This window comes from Plasmodium vivax, chromosome 7 (genome assembly GCF_000002415.2).
Source record: "Plasmodium vivax chromosome 7, whole genome shotgun sequence".
NCBI lineage: Eukaryota > Apicomplexa > Aconoidasida > Haemosporida > Plasmodiidae > Plasmodium > Plasmodium vivax.
Genome location: NC_009912.1, coordinates 1,258,242 through 1,276,131, shown reverse-complemented (window position 1 = coordinate 1,276,131; position 17,890 = coordinate 1,258,242). Strand labels below are relative to the sequence as shown.

The 17,890-nt window shown below is 54.6% G+C and overlaps 5 protein-coding genes across 5 annotated transcripts, besides 1 other annotated feature; 3 read left to right on the top strand and 2 right to left on the bottom strand.

The window, feature by feature from the left end:
- Positions 1-59: 59 nt before the first annotated feature.
- Positions 60-2,649, bottom strand: PVX_087050 (hypothetical protein, conserved; the record flags this gene model as incomplete). Its single annotated transcript, XM_001608304.1, has 4 exons — positions 60-1,128; positions 1,252-1,345; positions 1,532-1,615; positions 1,716-2,649. 4 exons carry the CDS (start codon positions 2,647-2,649, stop codon positions 60-62), a joined length of 2,181 nt encoding a protein of 726 aa, XP_001608354.1.
- A 602-nt stretch (positions 2,650-3,251) lies between these two features.
- PVX_087055 (mRNA processing protein, putative) lies at positions 3,252-5,417 on the bottom strand (the record flags this gene model as incomplete). The annotated part of the gene is made up of 1 exon (XM_001608305.1): positions 3,252-5,417. One exon carries the CDS (start codon positions 5,415-5,417, stop codon positions 3,252-3,254), a length of 2,166 nt encoding a protein of 721 aa, XP_001608355.1.
- Positions 5,418-6,910: 1,493 nt separating this feature from the next.
- Positions 6,911-7,537, top strand: PVX_087060 (hypothetical protein, conserved; the record flags this gene model as incomplete). Its single annotated transcript, XM_001608306.1, has 1 exon — positions 6,911-7,537. One exon carries the CDS (start codon positions 6,911-6,913, stop codon positions 7,535-7,537), a length of 627 nt encoding a protein of 208 aa, XP_001608356.1.
- A 1,895-nt stretch (positions 7,538-9,432) lies between these two features.
- PVX_087065 (hypothetical protein, conserved) lies at positions 9,433-14,466 on the top strand (the record flags this gene model as incomplete). The annotated part of the gene is made up of 3 exons (XM_001608307.1): positions 9,433-13,174; positions 13,661-13,962; positions 14,350-14,466. 3 exons carry the CDS (start codon positions 9,433-9,435, stop codon positions 14,464-14,466), a joined length of 4,161 nt encoding a protein of 1,386 aa, XP_001608357.1.
- Positions 14,467-14,947: 481 nt separating this feature from the next.
- PVX_087070 (hypothetical protein, conserved) lies at positions 14,948-17,878 on the top strand (the record flags this gene model as incomplete). Its single annotated transcript, XM_001608308.1, has 1 exon — positions 14,948-17,878. The coding sequence occupies one exon, from the start codon at positions 14,948-14,950 to the stop codon at positions 17,876-17,878; it is 2,931 nt and encodes a 976-aa protein (XP_001608358.1).
- Positions 15,367-15,414: a microsatellite.
- Positions 17,879-17,890: the final 12 nt, after the last annotated feature.

Here is a 17,890-nt window from a genome sequence, read left to right as displayed (position 1 = left end):
TGCTTCTCTGCATATGTGTACCTCTCTACATGAGTGTGCTTCTCCCCCCCGCGGAGTGCCTAAAACGGGTCGCTCGCGTGGCGATGAATCCCAAAGTAACCCCCGTCGGTGCCCCCAACAGAGACGCAGCCGCCGCCCCCAGTGAGGTGCCTCGAGAGGCGCTTCAAGTACCGGGGCATCTCCTCCATCTCCCCCTGGTCCCTCAAAATGACAGACACATCATATCCCATGGTCAGGCAAATGTACATCGCCACCATCACGCACATCATCCCAAGTAGCAGAAGCAAAAAAAAAATTACAATGCATAACAAATTTCTCATCATGCCAAAGAATAGGGAGGGAGATATGACCACTAGTTCTTTTTCTAATCCTTTTGGATGTTCCTCCTTTTGTTTTTCTCTCCGAACGGTTGGCACCTCTTTGATTAGGACCCTTCTGGTGTGCCCCTCTCCTTTTCCAGCTGCCTTTCCCTTCGCACCCCTCGCGTGGTTCGCTTCGTCGTAGTGGTCCGCTTCTTCGCAGTGGTCCGCTTCTTCGTAGTGGTCCTCTCGGCATAGATCCTCCAGCGAGAGATTCTCCCCCTCATCACTTATGGAGGTACCCTCCCTGTGAACCGACGTATTGTCCTTCCCTAGATTGTTATTCGTGTCTCTTCTATCCACCCCCTGTAGCGTTCCCGGGGCTTCCTCCTTCCTCTCGCCCTCCTGACCGGGGAAGAAGAACGCCATTCGGGGCATGTCGTCCTGGTGTGAAGCGGCCGAGTGGGCATACGCATGTGGGTGTTCCTTCGTGTGGTGGTGCTCCTTCGCATGGCTGCAGAAGAAGGCCCTGTAGATCTTCTCCAGCACGTCCACCTGCTCAGTCTCCCCATCCTGCGGTTGGAAGCGGCTGTAAATGTCCACCCTAAAGGGGAGCTCCAGCTTGCCTTCTACAAACCCGAAGTGGTCGTACCGACGCGTCGTTGCACTTGACTTGCTCATTTCCAGGAGGTGCTTGTTGGCGTCTGCTTCCCCCGCCCCCTGCATGTTCACCATCTGCATGATGGACGCGGCAATGTTGTGCTCGCGGGACCCCCTCTCCTCCTCCCCCTCGTAAAACTGGGGGCACAGCCAGTAAAAGGTCTCCTCCCTGCGGTGAAGCGGTAAGGCGGTAAAGCGGTAACGCGGTAACGCAGCGGAGTGGGGTAACGCGGCGAAGTGGGGGCGCGGAGTGGGCAGCCAGACTAACACCCCCCAGTAGAAGCATTCTCACCCAAAGGCCTCTCTGTAGTCGGGGCGACAGATGTGCCGGCTCTCCTCCCTGGGGGTTGTGCCCCCCCTGAGCGGTTCTTCATTCACGGGGATTCCTACCAGGGGGGGGAAGCGGAGGGGAAAGCGGTATGGGAGTGGACGCAGCGCGGAATGGCACCCCTTTCGAGGTGAATCCACCCCGGAATGGCATCCCTTTTGAGGTAAGTGCCGAGCGGCATGGCACCCCTCTCGAGGCAAGTGCAGAGCGGCGTCCCTCCGAAGAACCTCCGCCACCGTCTCACTTTGCCCCGATTCGCTCCGCAGCGTGAAGTAGTCCAAGTTCAGGACGTAGTCCTTCAGGGAGGGGTGCAGGAATTTTACTTTGTCTGCGGGGGGGGGGGAGCGGCGGAGGAAGGGATGAAGCAGACGAGGTAGATGAGGCGGTCAGTGCAGACGAAGCGGTCTACTCGCCGGCTCCTCACTCACCGTCGAGGACGACCTTCTCCCGCGCCGCCCCCTTCTCCCGCGAGGTCCCCTTCTCCCGGGCGGCCCCCTTCTCCCGCGAGGTCCCCTTCTCCCGGGCGGCCCCCTTCTGCCGCTCATCCGAGCTCCTTATCGGCCCACGGTACCGCTTGTACAGGTGGATGCGCCGGTTCCGCACGGCGCCCTCCCTCACATGAACGCAGTGCTCCCTCCCAATGCTCTTCTGGCATTTGTTAACCTCCTCGAAGAGGAAGATGTCCTGAAGCGTCTCCTTCCCCTCGAGTTGAAAAACGACTTGGCATTCTCTGCACTTCACCCTGTCTGTGTTTAGCAGGGAGTACCTCCTCTTCTTCGCCTTCATCATCTTCATCATCTGTAGTCCCGCACGTCCCGCACGTCCTCCGAGGGAGTCGTTCCTCTCCCCTTCCGGTTTGGTACGCACCTCCCTCTGCACCCCCTTCATTGCAGAACACACCTCCAGGATGCGCTCCTTGGCCATTTCATGCACCTTCACATTCACCAGAAAGGTCTCAACCTCCCTGTGTTGGATGACCGGGCAGTCTCCATAGGGGAGGACACACTCCACATGGTTGTGGTTATTGTATAGGAGGAGACATGCAATGCATGAGAGTACCACCAGCAAGCAGAAGCAGCTATAGAAAACCATTTGGAAGTTCTTCATTACCTTCTGTTTAATTATCCTCTGCTTCACATGGGACACCTTCACCTCTTTGTCACTCGTGTAGGCAATATACAAACGATCGTTCGACCGAGAGTGACTCCCCACAGTTTTTAACTCCTTATACCACTTGGCACATCTGTAGAGACGTAGTAACCCCCCATCTGGATCGTCTCTTCTCCTGTATATGCATTTCGAGTGCCTCTTCGCGACGAAATATTTGATGAGGATGTTGTTAATGAAGTGCCGCTCGTTCATCTCGCTCGATGTCTGTGTCACCCGGGGGGGGGGAGTGTACTCCTTTCCCTTTCCCCCGGCATGGGATCGGGCGGGGCTTCTCCTGTCCTCCCCTTCGTTTTCCCTCTCTGTAGTGAGCGCCCCCGCGTTGAAGTGCGCCTAGCAGGGTTCTTTTTTTATTGCACAATTGGTGGGAAGTTCCTTTGAAAGTAACCGCAGTTGGTAGCTCCTTCCCCACACACGCGCGCACTTCACGCTTGGGGCACACCCATGCTGGGCGTCTACACCGTGCGCGCCCTGCCGGCACGAAGGCGCTGGCCCCCGCCAACGAGTCGGGAGGGGCCTTTTCAACTTCGCGCCGCTTGTGTGCGTCGAATTGGCCCTCTTGGGGTCCGCAGTTGGGAGGGTTGAAAGGGGGAAAAAATGAACAAGGGAAAAAAAAAAAAAAAAAAAAAATGAAAAAAAAAAATGAAAAAAAAGCGCACAAACGATGGACCTGACGAACGACGTAAAAAAAGGGAACCATCGCAAAGGGGTGAAACGCACGTGGGGGGGGATATACACTCATGCGGTGAAGTGGTAAACCAGTTTGCGTCCCTTTCGGCTGGCGCACCCTCCCCCCCTCAGTGCAGCGCGTACCCCTTCAGCTGCAGCGCCTTCTGGATGGACAGGACCTGCACACGCTGCTCGGTGCTCCAGCTCTTCATGTCCTCCACGCGCGACTTCAAAATGTTGTTAAGGATATCGCTGTTCTTCACCACCTCGTTGACCAGTTCGTCGTCTGGAAGCTCCACATTAGCGTAGGTGGGGTCCGTGAGCACTCCCTCGTTGGGCGGGCCCTGCACCGCCGCCGCTGGGGGGACATCTCCCCCTGCAGTGCCTCTGCCCACGTAGCTACCACCACTACCGTAGACGCCTGGGCGGCTTTGCTTTGTTCTTTTTTCGGGCAAAACGTGGCCGCTACTATTCCCGCTGTCCCTATCGCGATCGCTGTAGCCGTTGTCCAGCGGGTGGGCGCCTTCCGGGGGGTGCTCCTCCAGCCCTGCTACCCGATTGGCGTTGCTCAGCACCACATCCTGAAGGTCACTGTGCATATCCTGGTCGCTCCTCTCCCCCATACGCTTCGTCAATCCGGTGGATCCCCCCTCCTCATCACCCACATCGCTGCCCCCCCCAAGGGGCACGTGGTACCTCCGATCGGTATGGCCAGCCAAGAGATTCACTTCCCCTCCTCCAACACGAACCGCATGGTGGGTCCCCATCGAACTGTCACCATTCGCATAATCCGAAAAATAATTTAAATGGAAATTTGGCCCACCATTACCATTCAGCTGGATGCCTCCTCCATGGGGAGCAACGTTGGGGTCGTTGTACCTCCCATCTGGAAGAAGCTCAACGTTACTCCTATGCGTTAGGGACGTGCCACTTGCAGCGGCGCTCCCGTAAAGCTCCTTCATCGTTGTCCTCCTCCTTGCCTTCAAATTGGAGCTAGTGTGACTGTTCCCCTGGGGGTAAAGCGCATTCCCTGCATGCAGATCGGTGCGCCCTGCGTGCATGAGCTCCCTCCTCCCGGCACACTCCTCCGTCTCTTCCCCATTTGATAGGCCTCCTTTCCCGTTGGCCAATTTGGAGAGCTCCTTCTTCGAGCTGGCATACAGCCCTGGGCTGGTGGCCCCTCCCCGTTTGGTCTTTCCCCCTGCGGACCCTCCCACGGGTGATAGGCCGTTTAGGTTAATTACTTTTGAAGGAGGCCCCCCAAAGGTACTTCCCCCCAGGGGGGTATCTTCACTTAGATCGTAGGTGGCATTCTCTCCAAGGAGTCTCCCCCTTCTGTTCACTTTCAAATGAGATGTGCTCTGCGGATTGTAACTTTGCAGGTGGATGGACTCCTCCTCTGTGTGTTTATTCCCCCCTCTGTCCTCACCATCAGTTACCCCGGTGAGGGCCATTTTTACTTTCCCGCCGCTTCTCCTCATTTGGGCCATTCGCTCCGCCTTGTTCATCACCGCCTCGTCACTGATGGCTAGCTGGAGGCCATTCTTTGCTATTGCATAATCGCTTACCATATCCAGGAGGAACAGACAGTGGAGCAGTGCATACGCCACGTTCCTATGTCTTTGCAAATAAAATTTAATTACTCCTGCGTTTTCCACGGCGTGCTTTTGAAAGAAGCTTAAGACGCAAATGATTTGAGACGTCGTCAACGTGTGGATGACGTTCGATATGAGCACCTTCTGCATGTTGCTTTCGCTGTGGGTAGTTGTTTCTGTATGCTTCGATGGGTACTGCTCCTCCTTTACGTTTCTTTGTGTGCTCGTCGGGTGGGCCATCTGCCCCTTCCCCTTCCTGCTGTAGTGGCTGCTTGCGTCCATGGGCGCGTCGAACTTGCCGTCGAACTTGCCGTCGAACTTGCCGTCGAATTTGCCGTCGAACTTGCCGCCGCGCTTTCCCCTGGGCGGCACGCCCATCCCGCCAAAGCCGCTAATCCCGCTGACCCCAGAGATGGCGCCGCTGGCCAGCTTCTCCCGAAACTCCTCGTTGGCCCAGTACAGGCGCAGCTTCCGCCCCTTCAGCTCATACCCATTGATGTACTTCAAGGCCAACATGCAGGTCTCCAAATCTTTATACTCGCAGAAGGCGAAGCCCTTGCTGATGTTCTTATCTACGTCGTATTTGATGCGCACGCTTACCACCTGCCCCACCTTGGACAGAATTTCGTGCAGCTCCCTCTCCGTCACGTCGAACGGGATGTTCCCGATCCACAGGCTGTAGTTGCTCTTGCTCGCCATGGCGGCACGCGGTGAGGAAGCGGTGAAGAAGCGGCGAACAAGCGGCGGAGACGCGGTGGAGTGGCGGATGCGCAGCACCAGCTGATCTATCCACCCCCCACACTTCTCCTCTTACGAACGATACGCGCAGCTGCCCACTAGTGGGTTATATACTCACCAAAGGGGAGCAAAACGCGGCACACAGGAGCGGGCACCCATCCATCCACGCGTTCAAACGGGCAGACGCTCAAATGGGATAACCCCCAAACGAACAGACGTGCACTCGTCTTGCGGGCGCCGCGCCAACATTGTCACCTGAAGCTGCGTTGCCTCGCCAGAAATGCGGCGGAGTGGCGCAACCTCCTTCCAATCAGCGATTCCCCTCTGGATGGGGCAAATAAACAAAAAAAAAAAAAATAAATAAAATAAAAAAAAATAAAATAAAGTAAAATAAAGTAAAATATGCACCTGTTGAGTCATACCTCCCGTTCGCTCTGCAATCATTTTTTCGCTTCACCGCTGGGGGGGGGGAAACGCCCCCTTAGGGTTTTCTGTTGCGCCAAGAAAATGAGCACCCCCCCTGTGGCGTCAACTTCCCACGAGGGGGGACCCCACCACGGAAAGAATGCAGCTTTTCCTATCTGCGATTACATATAAAAAAGAAAAACAAAAAAAACGCGCTTATTCACATGATGAGATAGTTTTCCTCCCAACAGTTGCATATCACATTCGCGCCACATGTGCCATTGTCCATCCGCCTCTCCCGTGAGGATGCAGCTTGTAAAAGCACGCCGTCGTTTTTTTTTTTTTTTTTTTTTTTTTTTTTTTTTTTTGCCCTTCTGCGTGGTGCTCCCAGGGGGTAAAGCTATTCTCCCCCTTTTTGGCGGCATAACATAGGGAGGTTATTTTCTTTAAGCTTCTCTGCCAGGAGAGTGCCTTTTTTTTTTTTTTTTTTTTAACACATTTGCTTGCCCCTTCGTGTAGAATGGACACCTCTTCGTGCTCTGCGTGAATTTGTTTGCCAAACGTGTGGGTGGACGCGCCTTTTTTTTTTTTTTTTTTTTCCCTTCACTTTGGAGGCTTCCCCCACCGGGGGTAGTAACCACTGGAGGAGGAACACCAAATGAAGTAATTCCATCTTGGGCTCACAGAGAAAGCGCAATTTGCTCACCGAGGGAGTCTCCCCGGAGTGGCAGGACCTGTCCACGTCCCCGTCAACCACCATATTAGGGGAGCGATAGGGAAAACGCACTTTCGGGAAGCCGCCCGTCCGTGGAGGGCCTCACCCATTAGCGTGATAGTTCGCGTGGGGCTAAGCACCTTTGCATGTGCGTCGTTAGCGAGGCAGCTGCATAGTGGTTGACGGGGTGCTATCGCTACAACAGCTGCAAAGGAGGGGTGTCCCAAGCGAGCGGTCCGCCGCGACCCCTCTGACCTTCCCACAACGCAGACATGATCACCTGATCTGCTGAATCGCTCGAATGATCTACCCCCCTTCCCTTGTGTACGCAAAAATGGACGGGAAGAAGGGCCCCATCTACGACATCCTCCCCCCCTCACTGGAGAAAATAAAAAAAACGGACAGGAGAAGAAGCCAAGGTGAAGCGAAGGAACTGCCCCGTAATGAGTTGGCACTGGGACCCCCCCAACGGGGTGCACAGCCCCTCAAAATGGGTCCCACGCCACGGGAAGGGGCCAAACAAATGAAGCAGCACACGGAGGAAACGAAGCAACACACGGAGCAAACGAAGCAACACACGGAGCAAACGAAGCAGCACACGGAGCAAACGAAGCAACACACGGAGCAAACGAAGCAACACACGAAGCACACGGGACACACGGAGCAAACCGAGAGGGCCGCTAACCACGTGGCCCAAAAGTACAGCAACGTCATCTTAAGCAGCGACGAAATCAGCGCCATCATCAGCAGCAACGCACACTTCAAAACGCTCGTCGAAAGTGAAAAGGTATCCTCCTTTATGGGGGATTATTTGGAGAACCCACTCGTGGCCATAAAAAAACACGGGAAGGACGAAACGATTGCTCAATTCCTCGACTGCCTCTTCCGGTACATGACGCAGAAGAGTCGCAGCATTCACTTGGCCAACCTGCCCGACAACTTTACCATCCCGCGGAGGTGACCGCCCAGGCGTTTCCGCAATGCGCAGTCAGTGGGGAGGCCGCCAAGAAGAATCCTCTAAATTGGGCCCAGATCGGAACCCCTGCCTCGGCGCAGTTCTCCCCGTGGCCACTCCTCCCCCCGGACTGCTCCATCAACTCGGCGGTTGCCCTGCCCCAAGGCAAACTTGAGCGCAACGCGCAACGCACACCGCACCCCGCTTATGCAAAATTAAACATGAAGCCATCACACAGTGGGCAACCTCCCTGACTAGCCCACCGCTGCGCGTCGATTCGGTCGTACCGTTCGCTCATGGGCGGGTTCTCCGGTAGACACCGATGTAGATCACCCCGCTTGGCATCGTTCGCATCGTTAGCGAGCCTGACAAACGCACTTCCCTACCGTGCCGCATTCGCTCCTTTGCAAGGCTCAATCTGGCCACCCCTTTCCTGGGCGCGTTCACTCCCCCCACACGCAGTTGCAACTCGCGCAGGTACGTGCGTACACATACCTTTACGAATCCACGCGTGGTCCAAGCCATGACTTTTAAAAAGGCGAAAGGGAAAAGGACGCTCTAACGATGCTCTTCTGACGAAATTTCACGTACAGTTGGGGGGAGAAAAAAAAAAAAAAAAAAAAAAAAAAATGTTCACCCATCTTGCGGGAACGAAACTGCTTGGCGCGTCACAGGGTGTGCCCAAACGGGGGGCACTTTTCTTTTCCCACCCTCCACACCGAATGGGCGTAAACCCAGGAGAGAAACACACCTCATCCGTTCACTTTAAAGATGTTTAAAGTTGCATCGTTGCACAGGAGCCTGTATGCCAACGCAATGGCAATGCATCATCACCGTTCCGCAACACCTCCGCACTTTTGCCCGCTGGTCGGTCACCAGTTCGGCGCTCCTCCCCTTCGGAGTTTCCCCACTAAACAATTCTTTGTGCACGCACCCCACTGGCGACTTTTCCTTCCCTCTCCCCCCCTCAATCGGTGTTTCCTTCTTCCTCCTTATAATCGCTTCACTCTTCGCAAGTCGCTTCCCCCCAATTGCCGCCTCACCCACTCCACACCATAGGGGATGTAAAAAAGTATGACCTGTTCAGGCAAAAATGAGGAAAAAAAAAAAAAAAAAGAAAAAAAAAAAAGGAATAAAAAAAAAAAAAGCTAGTCCCATTTTTCATAAAAAATGAACAAAGTGTGGTTATCCTTTTATGCATAAAAAGAGGACCCTCCCCTTGGGATACTTTTTTTTTTTTTTTTTTTTTTTTTTTGCGCCTTTGCAGTTCGTCCCTTCGTTGCTTCGTCCCCTCGTTGCTTCTTCGCATCGTTGCTTCTCCCCCACTTTGCTTCTCCTCCTCTTTGCTTCTCCACTTCTCCCTCCCCCCGGAGGGACGCGTAACATGCATCCGCGCGCGCGCGCAGGGGCATACGTCGCGCTCGCGCTTGTGTGTGTTCGAGCCAGCCCAGGAAGGTAGCCAGGAAAGCAGCTCTGGAAGGTAGCCAGGAAAGCAGCCAGGAAAGCAGCCAGGAAAGCAGCCAGGAAAGCAGCCAGGAAAGCAGCCAGGAAAGCAGCCAGGAAAGCAGCCAGGAAAGCAGCCAGGAAAGCAGCCAGGAAAGCAGCCAGGAAAGCAGCCAGGAAAGCAGCGCTGCAAGGTAGTAGCCGAGGTAGTCTCCCCCATTTATCGCTTAAAGATTGCACCCGAAGCAGTATCCCAGTGAGCAACCCGCGCGGTCGGAAGGGCTGCTCAAGAGCGGAAGGGCTGCTCAAGAGCGGAAGGGCTACTCAAGAGCGGAAGGGCTGCTCAAAATTGGAAGCGCATCCAACGCTGCCAACCCCCCTAACGCCGCTCCCCCCGCTAACGCGGCTCACCCGCTAACGCTGCCAACCACGCTACGCTGCTACGCCGCTCACCCGCGATGGAGGAGAAGGTGGAGAGCGAGCTGCTGAGGGTGTTCGCGCGGAGCGTGTCGAGCAACTTCGAGGACATAAAGCAGAGCGAGGCGAAGATCACGGCGCTGTACGAGCACCCCAACCGGGAGGACTACATCCGGCTGCTCCTCAAGTTTGTTATGTACCCCTACGATGAGAAGAACCAAAAGAAGAACCTCTACGACGGAATGCTAAACAGGAATGTAAAAATAGCGGTCATGATAAGCATCAAAAATTTTGTGAAGAAAAGTGTGCATAGCAATTTGGAGAGTCTAGAGTTAAGTCCCGACTTGAGCATACAGATTAAACACTTCTGCATGCACTTCCTCCTAGATGTGAACAATGAAGACGTAAGAAGCTTGGACAGATATTTCTACGAAATTCTTCTGTACCTCTTCAAATTTAGCATCTGCGACGATTATGATTACCTGCTGTTTTATTTAATTACCCTTTACATTAGCGATGGAGGTGGAGACAGCGTGGTGCAACTGCTCCACAGCGATGAGAGGAAGAAGGTAGATGACACGGCTAAGATAATCGACTGCATTATGCTGTACGTGAGGAATAAAGAAATAATGGAGGGACTAACGCAGGACAACTTCTTCGTTGAATATGCCAAGTTTGTGGCCAATCTGGAGGAGATCAAAAATGTCATTTGCTGCCGCAATAAGTCCCTCAACGATGATATTGTAAATTACATTAACAATACGAAGAGGGTTTATAAGACGAACGACAGGCACAGCTTGTTCCTCCTGAGCGATTGCACTCTGTATGGCTTGCCTGGGGTCGGCGTGGCAAGTCTCTCCAACCTCGTTAGCGTAGTCAACGTGGTTAGCGCGGTTAGCGTGGACAATGCGGCGAACGCGGCTAATGCGGCGAACGCGGCGAACGCGGCAAACGGGGCAAACGCGGCTGGCGGAGGAATGGGGGGACCCCAGTTTGACTTCCCCGGAAAGGGAACCATCGCCAACGATTACAACGGGAATGTGAAGCTCGTCCCGCTCGCCACGGCAATGGCACACTCCTCCCGACACCACATAAACACCACTCTCTTGCGAAAGAAGCTGATCGCTATGAAGATCATTAGGAAAATTGTGAAAAAGTACAAAACGAATGACTACGTGTCCAAGTACGATTTGAAGATAATCCTCACCCACATTGAGTTCCCCCTGACGCTGTACTTTGTCTATTTGTATGGGAAGTTTTCCGAGTGCAGTGGGTACCTTGCGGAGAAGCTAAACGTGGGAGGGGGAGCAGTTGCCGGTGCGAACGCGCTGCTCACGGGGGGAAGAGCAGAACTGAAGCCAAGTGAAGCCTACCTCCAGATAAGCAACTGCTTTCTAGCCATGAACTACCTCCTGCAAAACATGCACGTGTACTTGAAAGTGTTTTACGCCATCATCGGGGTGGACCTGCCCGAGTACTTCGAGGACAACTTCGAGGTCCTCTTCAACATTTTTAACAACATGCTTCTCTACGACGTCGGCATGGTGGCCAACTTCGTGCGCGTCATGGAGGTGCTGCACGGCGCGGGGGGGGCTGCCCAGTACAGTGCAGGCGGGGCGCCCTACAGCACAGGTGCTGCTGCTTCGTACAGCGGGGGCGCCGCTAATCTGGCGAGCGGCCAGTTCGCCCCCCCGGAGCTGAGCCCGCAGGAGCTGGCCAAGCTGAGCGGCAACTTCGTGCAAAACGTGCTAAAGTGCAAAGTGATGCTCGTGGACGTGATCAAACTGATCTCCGAGACCTACCAAGATGAGTCCAAGAAGTACATCGTCAAGCTGGTCTTTTCCCTAACCCAGCTTCTCTATTCGGAGGGCGAGAGGAACCTGCTCTGTCACAATTACAACTGTTTGGCCTCCACCATCAAGCTCATTCACCACATGAACCTGAACAAGAACGACTCGAACCCGTACAAGGATAAGCAGTTCCTGCAGAAAATCATCGAACGGGTTCTACACCACATCAGGCTTAGAAGAACCGATATAGAGGAGATCCTAGATGCAGATCTGGACTACTTTAGGAATGACCTCAACAAGGTGAACTCCTTTTCCGTCAGATCGGCCGCCACCCACTTTTTAAAAACCCTCTGCGATAATTACTTCGACGCGTGCTTTCCCATGTTGGAGGTTCGCATTTTCGCCAAGGACTCCCTCATGTTTTTTAGCGCCTCCGCCAGTGCGTCCACCAACAGAGCAGATGCACTAGGCAGGGGGGGAGTCGGAGGAGGTGTTGTTTCTACTGCCATTTCCCCCTCAACGCAGATGCAAAACCAGTTTGGAGGCCTCCACCACGGGGGGAGCGCAGCAGAGGAGAGCAACAACCTGCACCATGTAGGCATCGACAAGAACGACCCCTTCTACGAGGCGTGCAATTTGGAGTACAAAATACAACTAATCACCTGTCTTGGTCAGGTAAACCTGGCGCAGAACTTTTACGAGCAAAATGTGCAGCACATTCTGAAGGAGTTCGTTATGACGGCCAGGATGAAGTACCCCGATGTGGACTCCCTCTGCTACGGGATCCACGACTACGATTTTGGCGCTCGCCCGGGGGGGGGTGGCGGCGCAGGTGGGGGTAGCGGCGTAGGTGGGAATAGCGGCGCAGGTGGGGGTGGCATCTCAGGTGGGTATGGAATCCCCTGCGTTGCTGCGCCCCCAGGGGGGGGTGCCAAGTGCGTGTGGCTGCGCAACGAAGACCTGTTTAGCAAGCAGAACACGATCTACCTGCTGTCCATCCTGAAGTTCCTCCTGAACAACAGAAGCATCTGCATAGGGTCGAACAACGCGCTGGACGTCTTCGCCTTCCTGCACCACCTGCTATTCACAGACAAGGTGATGATATACTGTTACGCGTGTCTCTGCATGAACCGCATTTTAAACCAACAGATCAGTAGCGACCTCGTGCAAGCCATATTCACCAGCTGCCTCTCCAAAACGCTGACGAGGCTGTTGTTCCTGCTCAAGTACCACGTACACGTGAAGGTGCTAAATGAATACATCTTAATAACCATCATGAGGATCTTCCTCCTGTGCCCGGAGAAGCTAGCCAATCTGTATGTGCCCCTGCTGCTCATCCTGGACAGCACCATCAAAACGATTATTAACGATTCGCACAACCCCCTGTTTAACCACTACCTGTTTGAGCTCCTCACCGTGGTCATCTCCCTCATATACAAATCGCACAACGTCAGTGGCATTAATCAAGTGGAGGAGGTGATCATTTCTACGTTTTCCCAAATTCTGCAGATGTACGTGCACGACTTTATACCCTACATCTTCCAGATACTCTCCATCATAGTAGATAACACCTGCACTGTTCAGAAGATTCACGTCAAAATTCTGAGCAACCTATACGAGATGGATCTATGGAAAAGCACCGTTGGGAATGTAAACGGGATCATTTGTGTGTTGAGGAGCTTCTTTAAAAAGTACCAACTCTTCGAGGAGATCATCAAGAGCAACATGCAGCAGCTGTTTAACATTTACCACTACTGTTTGTCTAATAAGAAACTCTCGACCGACTCGTTTCAAATCATCCTCATCATATTTACTTACCTCCCGGTGGAGGCGTACAAGACGTTCCTGAAGCCGCTCTTCGTTTTGCTCTTCACCTTCCTCCAGCAGTACAAGAACGACATCATCAAGATCAAGGTGGTGCACGCGCTCTCCGTGCTGGTCCTCAAGACGGACGTCTCGCTCTTCGTCGGCACGGTGGAGCAGATACACGCCGGTGGGTTGTTAGCGGCGGAGCGGCAGCGTAGCGGCTGCGAAGCGTTTGCGGAGCAGTAGCGGAGCAGTCGCGAAGCAGTAGTGGAGCGTTTGCGAAGCGTTTTCGCACCGTTTGCTGAGCAGTAGCGGAGCGTTTTGTACCGTTTACACTGCTGACTAGCCGATTCTACCCACTTCTAACTGCTTATAACCATTCCCTCCATTGTAACCGCTTCTCTCCATTGTAATCGCTTCTCTCCATTGTAACCGCTTCTCTCCATTGTAACCGCTTCTCTCCATTGTAACCGCTTCTCTCCATTGTAATCGCTTCTCTCCATTGTAACCGCTTCTCTCCATTGTAACCGCTTCTCTCCATTGTAATCGCTTCTCTCCATTGTAACCGCTTCTCTCCATTGTAACCGCGTCTCTCCATTGTAACCGCTTCTCTCCATTGTAACCGCTTCTCTCCATTGTAACCGCTTCTCTCCATTGTAACCGCTCCCCGCAGGCCTGATCTTCAACGTGCTGAAGAACCTGTACATGCCGATCCTGGACAAGCTGATCAACGTGAACGAGAAGATCATCATCTTCCTGGCGCTGACGAAGATCATGAGCAACGAGAAGATCCGGGGGGAGCCCTTCGTCGTGGAGATGCTCAGCCTCCTCAACCAAAACATCACCAACAACGAACTCGTCCTGAAGAAGACCAAGGCCCACCACCAGGATGTGCAGAAGGACGAGCTCGACAAGAACTTCGAGGTCACCTACGTCAAGCTGCAGATGATCAACACGGACAACATCAACGAGACGGTGAGTGGGGAGCGCGTAGCGGAGCGGCGAGCGTAGCGGAGCGGCGAGTGTAGCGGAGCGGCGAGTGTAGCGGAGCGGCGAGTGTAGCGGAGCGGCGAGTGTAGCGGAGCGGCGAGTGGAGCGGCGAGTGTGGTGGAGCGCGTAGCGGAGCGGCGAGTGTAGCTGCTTGCGCGGGGCGCTCTCCCGGCACGTCCATTTGTGAGGAACGCTGCGATGGTCTCCCCACCGATGGTCTCCCCACCGATGGCCTCCAATGACCACCTCTTTAATGACCACCTCTTTAATGACCACCTCTTTAATGACCACCTCTTTAATGACCACCTCTTTAATGACCACCTCTTTAATGACCACCTCCCCACCGCTCCCTCCTTACCGCCCCCCCCGCAGGTCCTGCGCGACATCAACATCAACCTGGAGCTGAAGCAGAACCTCTACAACTCCGTGTTCATGCAGATCTGCCACACCAACGGGTTCAGCAGCATCCTGCAGCTCTTTTCCAGCTGACCGCGAGGTGCGCGAGGTGCGTAGCGGCACGCTGGCTGGTGTGGCAACCTTCGCAGGGGACTCCTCCCCTCTCCCTTCCATCACATTTGCGCACCCCCTTTGCGCGCCCCGCTGCAGCGAAGTAAATTTATTCCCTCATGAGGGAGAAAAAAAAAAGGAGAGTTCACGTGGAAAAATTAATTGGGCCAGTTTTAACCACGCGGGAGGTGATGCGATTGTGATGGGATGCTAATAGGAAGGAGCGCCAATGCGAGGGAGCGCCAATGCGAGGGAGCGCCAATGCGAGGGAGCGCCAATGCGAGGGAGCGCCAATGCGATGGGATGCTAATAGGAAGGAGTGCCAATGTGAGGGAGCGCCAATAGGAAGGCCCGCCCCAAACGACTGGCCAAATGGCGAGTCGAAGGGAAGTGTCACCTTTTCCCCCTGCATCTTCCCCCCCCTTTGCATGTCACCTGCGAACTCTCTCCACTCAACCATACAATGAAATGCTTTTTTTTAAACTGCATCAACGACATCGTTAAGAGAAAAAAGGAAAACAAAGTGAAACATCTTTTGAAATTCATTTTGGCGAAGCAGCGCGATGGGCTCTTGCACGACGAGGACGTTGTGTACCCCCTGTCGGCGCTCTGCTCCTTCCTGCATGAGTTGAGGGGGCAGCACTGGCGGCGGGATGGGCGACCCCAGGGTGCGGGAGGACCCACGCCGCCAGCCACTCCACAATATAAGAGGCCACCTACGCGGCCACCTACGCGGTCACCCCCTCCGCCAACCGCGCCGCCCTTCCTGCGAGCCAGCCAGCTGCACGTGCGCTCCTTCGTGGAGGCCCTCTTGAAGCAGTTCCACGCGAAGGGGGACGCGTCCGAGGAGGCCATCCGAAGCTGCACGTACCTGCTGAATGCGCTCTGCCTGCTGGACTACGACGGGCAGGAGAAACACTCCAGGGAGCTCCTCTCCAGAGTGGTCAATTCGTTTGTCCGGCTTAATCGGAGGCACCTGACCCATGTTGGGCGAAGCGACCGAAGGGGTGAGGCCCCAGAGGGGACACCCACCCAAATGGGGGGAGTAACAACCACACAGAAGGATCCTCTCAACAGACAGATAAGCAGCCAAACGTTAGTGGAAACCCTAACAGTGATTAACAAACACTCTGTGAAATTAAAAAGCTCCAATGAGCACTTGGACCTGCTGAGCGTGTTCTACGTGGAGGTGGTTAATTACCTGTTCGGCGCAACCGCTCTTTGTGTAACTCCCCCTGTGGAGCGTCACCATAGGGATGAACAGAGTCGCGGAGAGGCGGATCCCCTTCCACTGATCGTGATGACTAGCCATATTGCCCCGCACCGCGTGGACTTGAAGCGGATCAGGCGATTCTACTCGGGGGCGCACCTGGACGTGCACCACTTTGTTAGTATCGCCCTGTTTGTGAAGCGGCACGCGGAGGCGCTGCGCCGCTTCGCCCAGAAAGCCGCTGCTAATGCGGCTAGCGATGCCAATGCCGCTGATGCCGCTGACGATGATGGGGGCGGCCACCCCGTTAGCTGTGACCACCTCCGCCGCGCGCTAAGCACAACCACCGTGCACATTTACGTGAACCTCTTTTGGAACCCCCAGGGGGGCTCCCCCCACGGACGGCAACACATCTGTGATGAAGACACACATGTGGGAAGAACCTCCTCTCCGAATCTGCAAAAGGGAGCAACGTCCTATGCCCACCGAGAAGTGAACCCACCCCCCCAAGGACACCCCCCAAGGGACCCCCCAAATGGCAGTTCCCACTTTCTCTCCATGTGGAGTTACTTCCCTGGTGAGTTTACCAAGCTGTGCAAGTCGAACCAAATAAGCACCCATTTTGTTGTGCGTCAGAATGTTATGAACATGTTCAGGTGTTTGAAGATGCTATCCTTGAGTGTACTAGCCACCGATTCGGTAACCTGTGATCACTTTAACAGGAGGATATACAGCCACGTCGTGTCCTTTAAGACCTTCCTAAGTCTCATCAGCGGGGGAGGCTTTCCCAAAAGAGACGCTCTCCTTAGTGCATTTGATGTGTACTGCCACTTTTGGGACTTCCTTGTAAAATTCTACTCCTCTGTTATTTACACCAACAGTTTGGTCTGCCTGCTCGGCTGCTTCTGCGTAGGGCGTGTGAGGGGCATGCAGAGGAGGGGCCTCGACTCCCCCATTCGGGTTATAAATACAGAGGTGTTGCGTAGATGGGGGAGAAGCGGCTCAAATTATGCAGATGGCCCCTCAATGGAACAACCATCCACCCGGGGGATCACCCCAGAGAGTGACTATCCACACGGACCACCGCTTCAACGAAGCAACCAGGAGTGCCCCGCCCCCCTGCTGGCCAACCAGAGGCACCTCTTCAACATGTGTAGCTTCTACGCCCAGATGAATTTCCACGATGAGGCTTTCACTAAACAGCTAGCCAAAATGATAACTCATAATTTGACAGGCATGGGAAGGAAAGACATCATGGCGGTGGTGTATCTTCTGGGGAAAGCTCCACCAACACAGGGGGAGATGCTCCTTCTCTTAGTGAGGCAGATCCAAAGGGACATCACCTCCTACGATATGGGCGACTTTCACTTGGCACTGAAAACGGTGCTGAGGTATTCCCATCAGAAGGAATGGGCAAGTTCTTTCACCGCCCATGCGGAGACTATACTGCAGCATGTCATAGTACGGCTCCTCCTCGCTTGCTCCGAAATGGAGACAAAGAAGAAACAACCTGTGCAGCGGACCACCCCACCTGTGCAGCAGACCAATCCACCTACACAGCAGACCACTCCACCTGTGCGGCAGACCACTGCTACCCCTTCCATTAGCCAAGAGGAGATGCAAACCGTCTACGCAAAGCTGAGGAGGAGACCCACTTGGTTCACTTCGCACACGGAAATGCTCGCCCGGGGGGAGAAGAGCCCATTTCTGCGGGACACCCTCAACGTGCTAAACGTCGCAGTTAAGTTAGGGGAGAGCGGGCGCCTCCCCCACAGCGGTGATGGCAACCGTCACTTATACGAAGCAGGTTGCCGCTCTCTATGCGAAAGCCGCTGCCCCCCCCTGTGCGACGCCCTGTACCTCCTCATCAAACGAACGAAGAACCCCCGAGACTGCTTCAGCGTGCCGGAGTGGGTCAGCTTAATCCTCTGCCACTGCAAGTTGGGCCACGCGCCCGACTACCTCCACGAGTATTTGGCCCATCTGCACGGGAAGATCCACGAGGAGGTCAACAGGGAGATCAACGGGAAGCTCACACCACAACTGCGTGGGGTGCACCTCAAAAACCTGCGCCTCATTCGGATGCTGTCGCATCGGCTAAAATCGCTTCGCTTAAACGGCGAGCTCTTTGCACCCTTATGTGCGCGCGGGGAGGGCAGTGCCATTCAGGGTGAGCCGCCCTAAACCGTGCCGCAC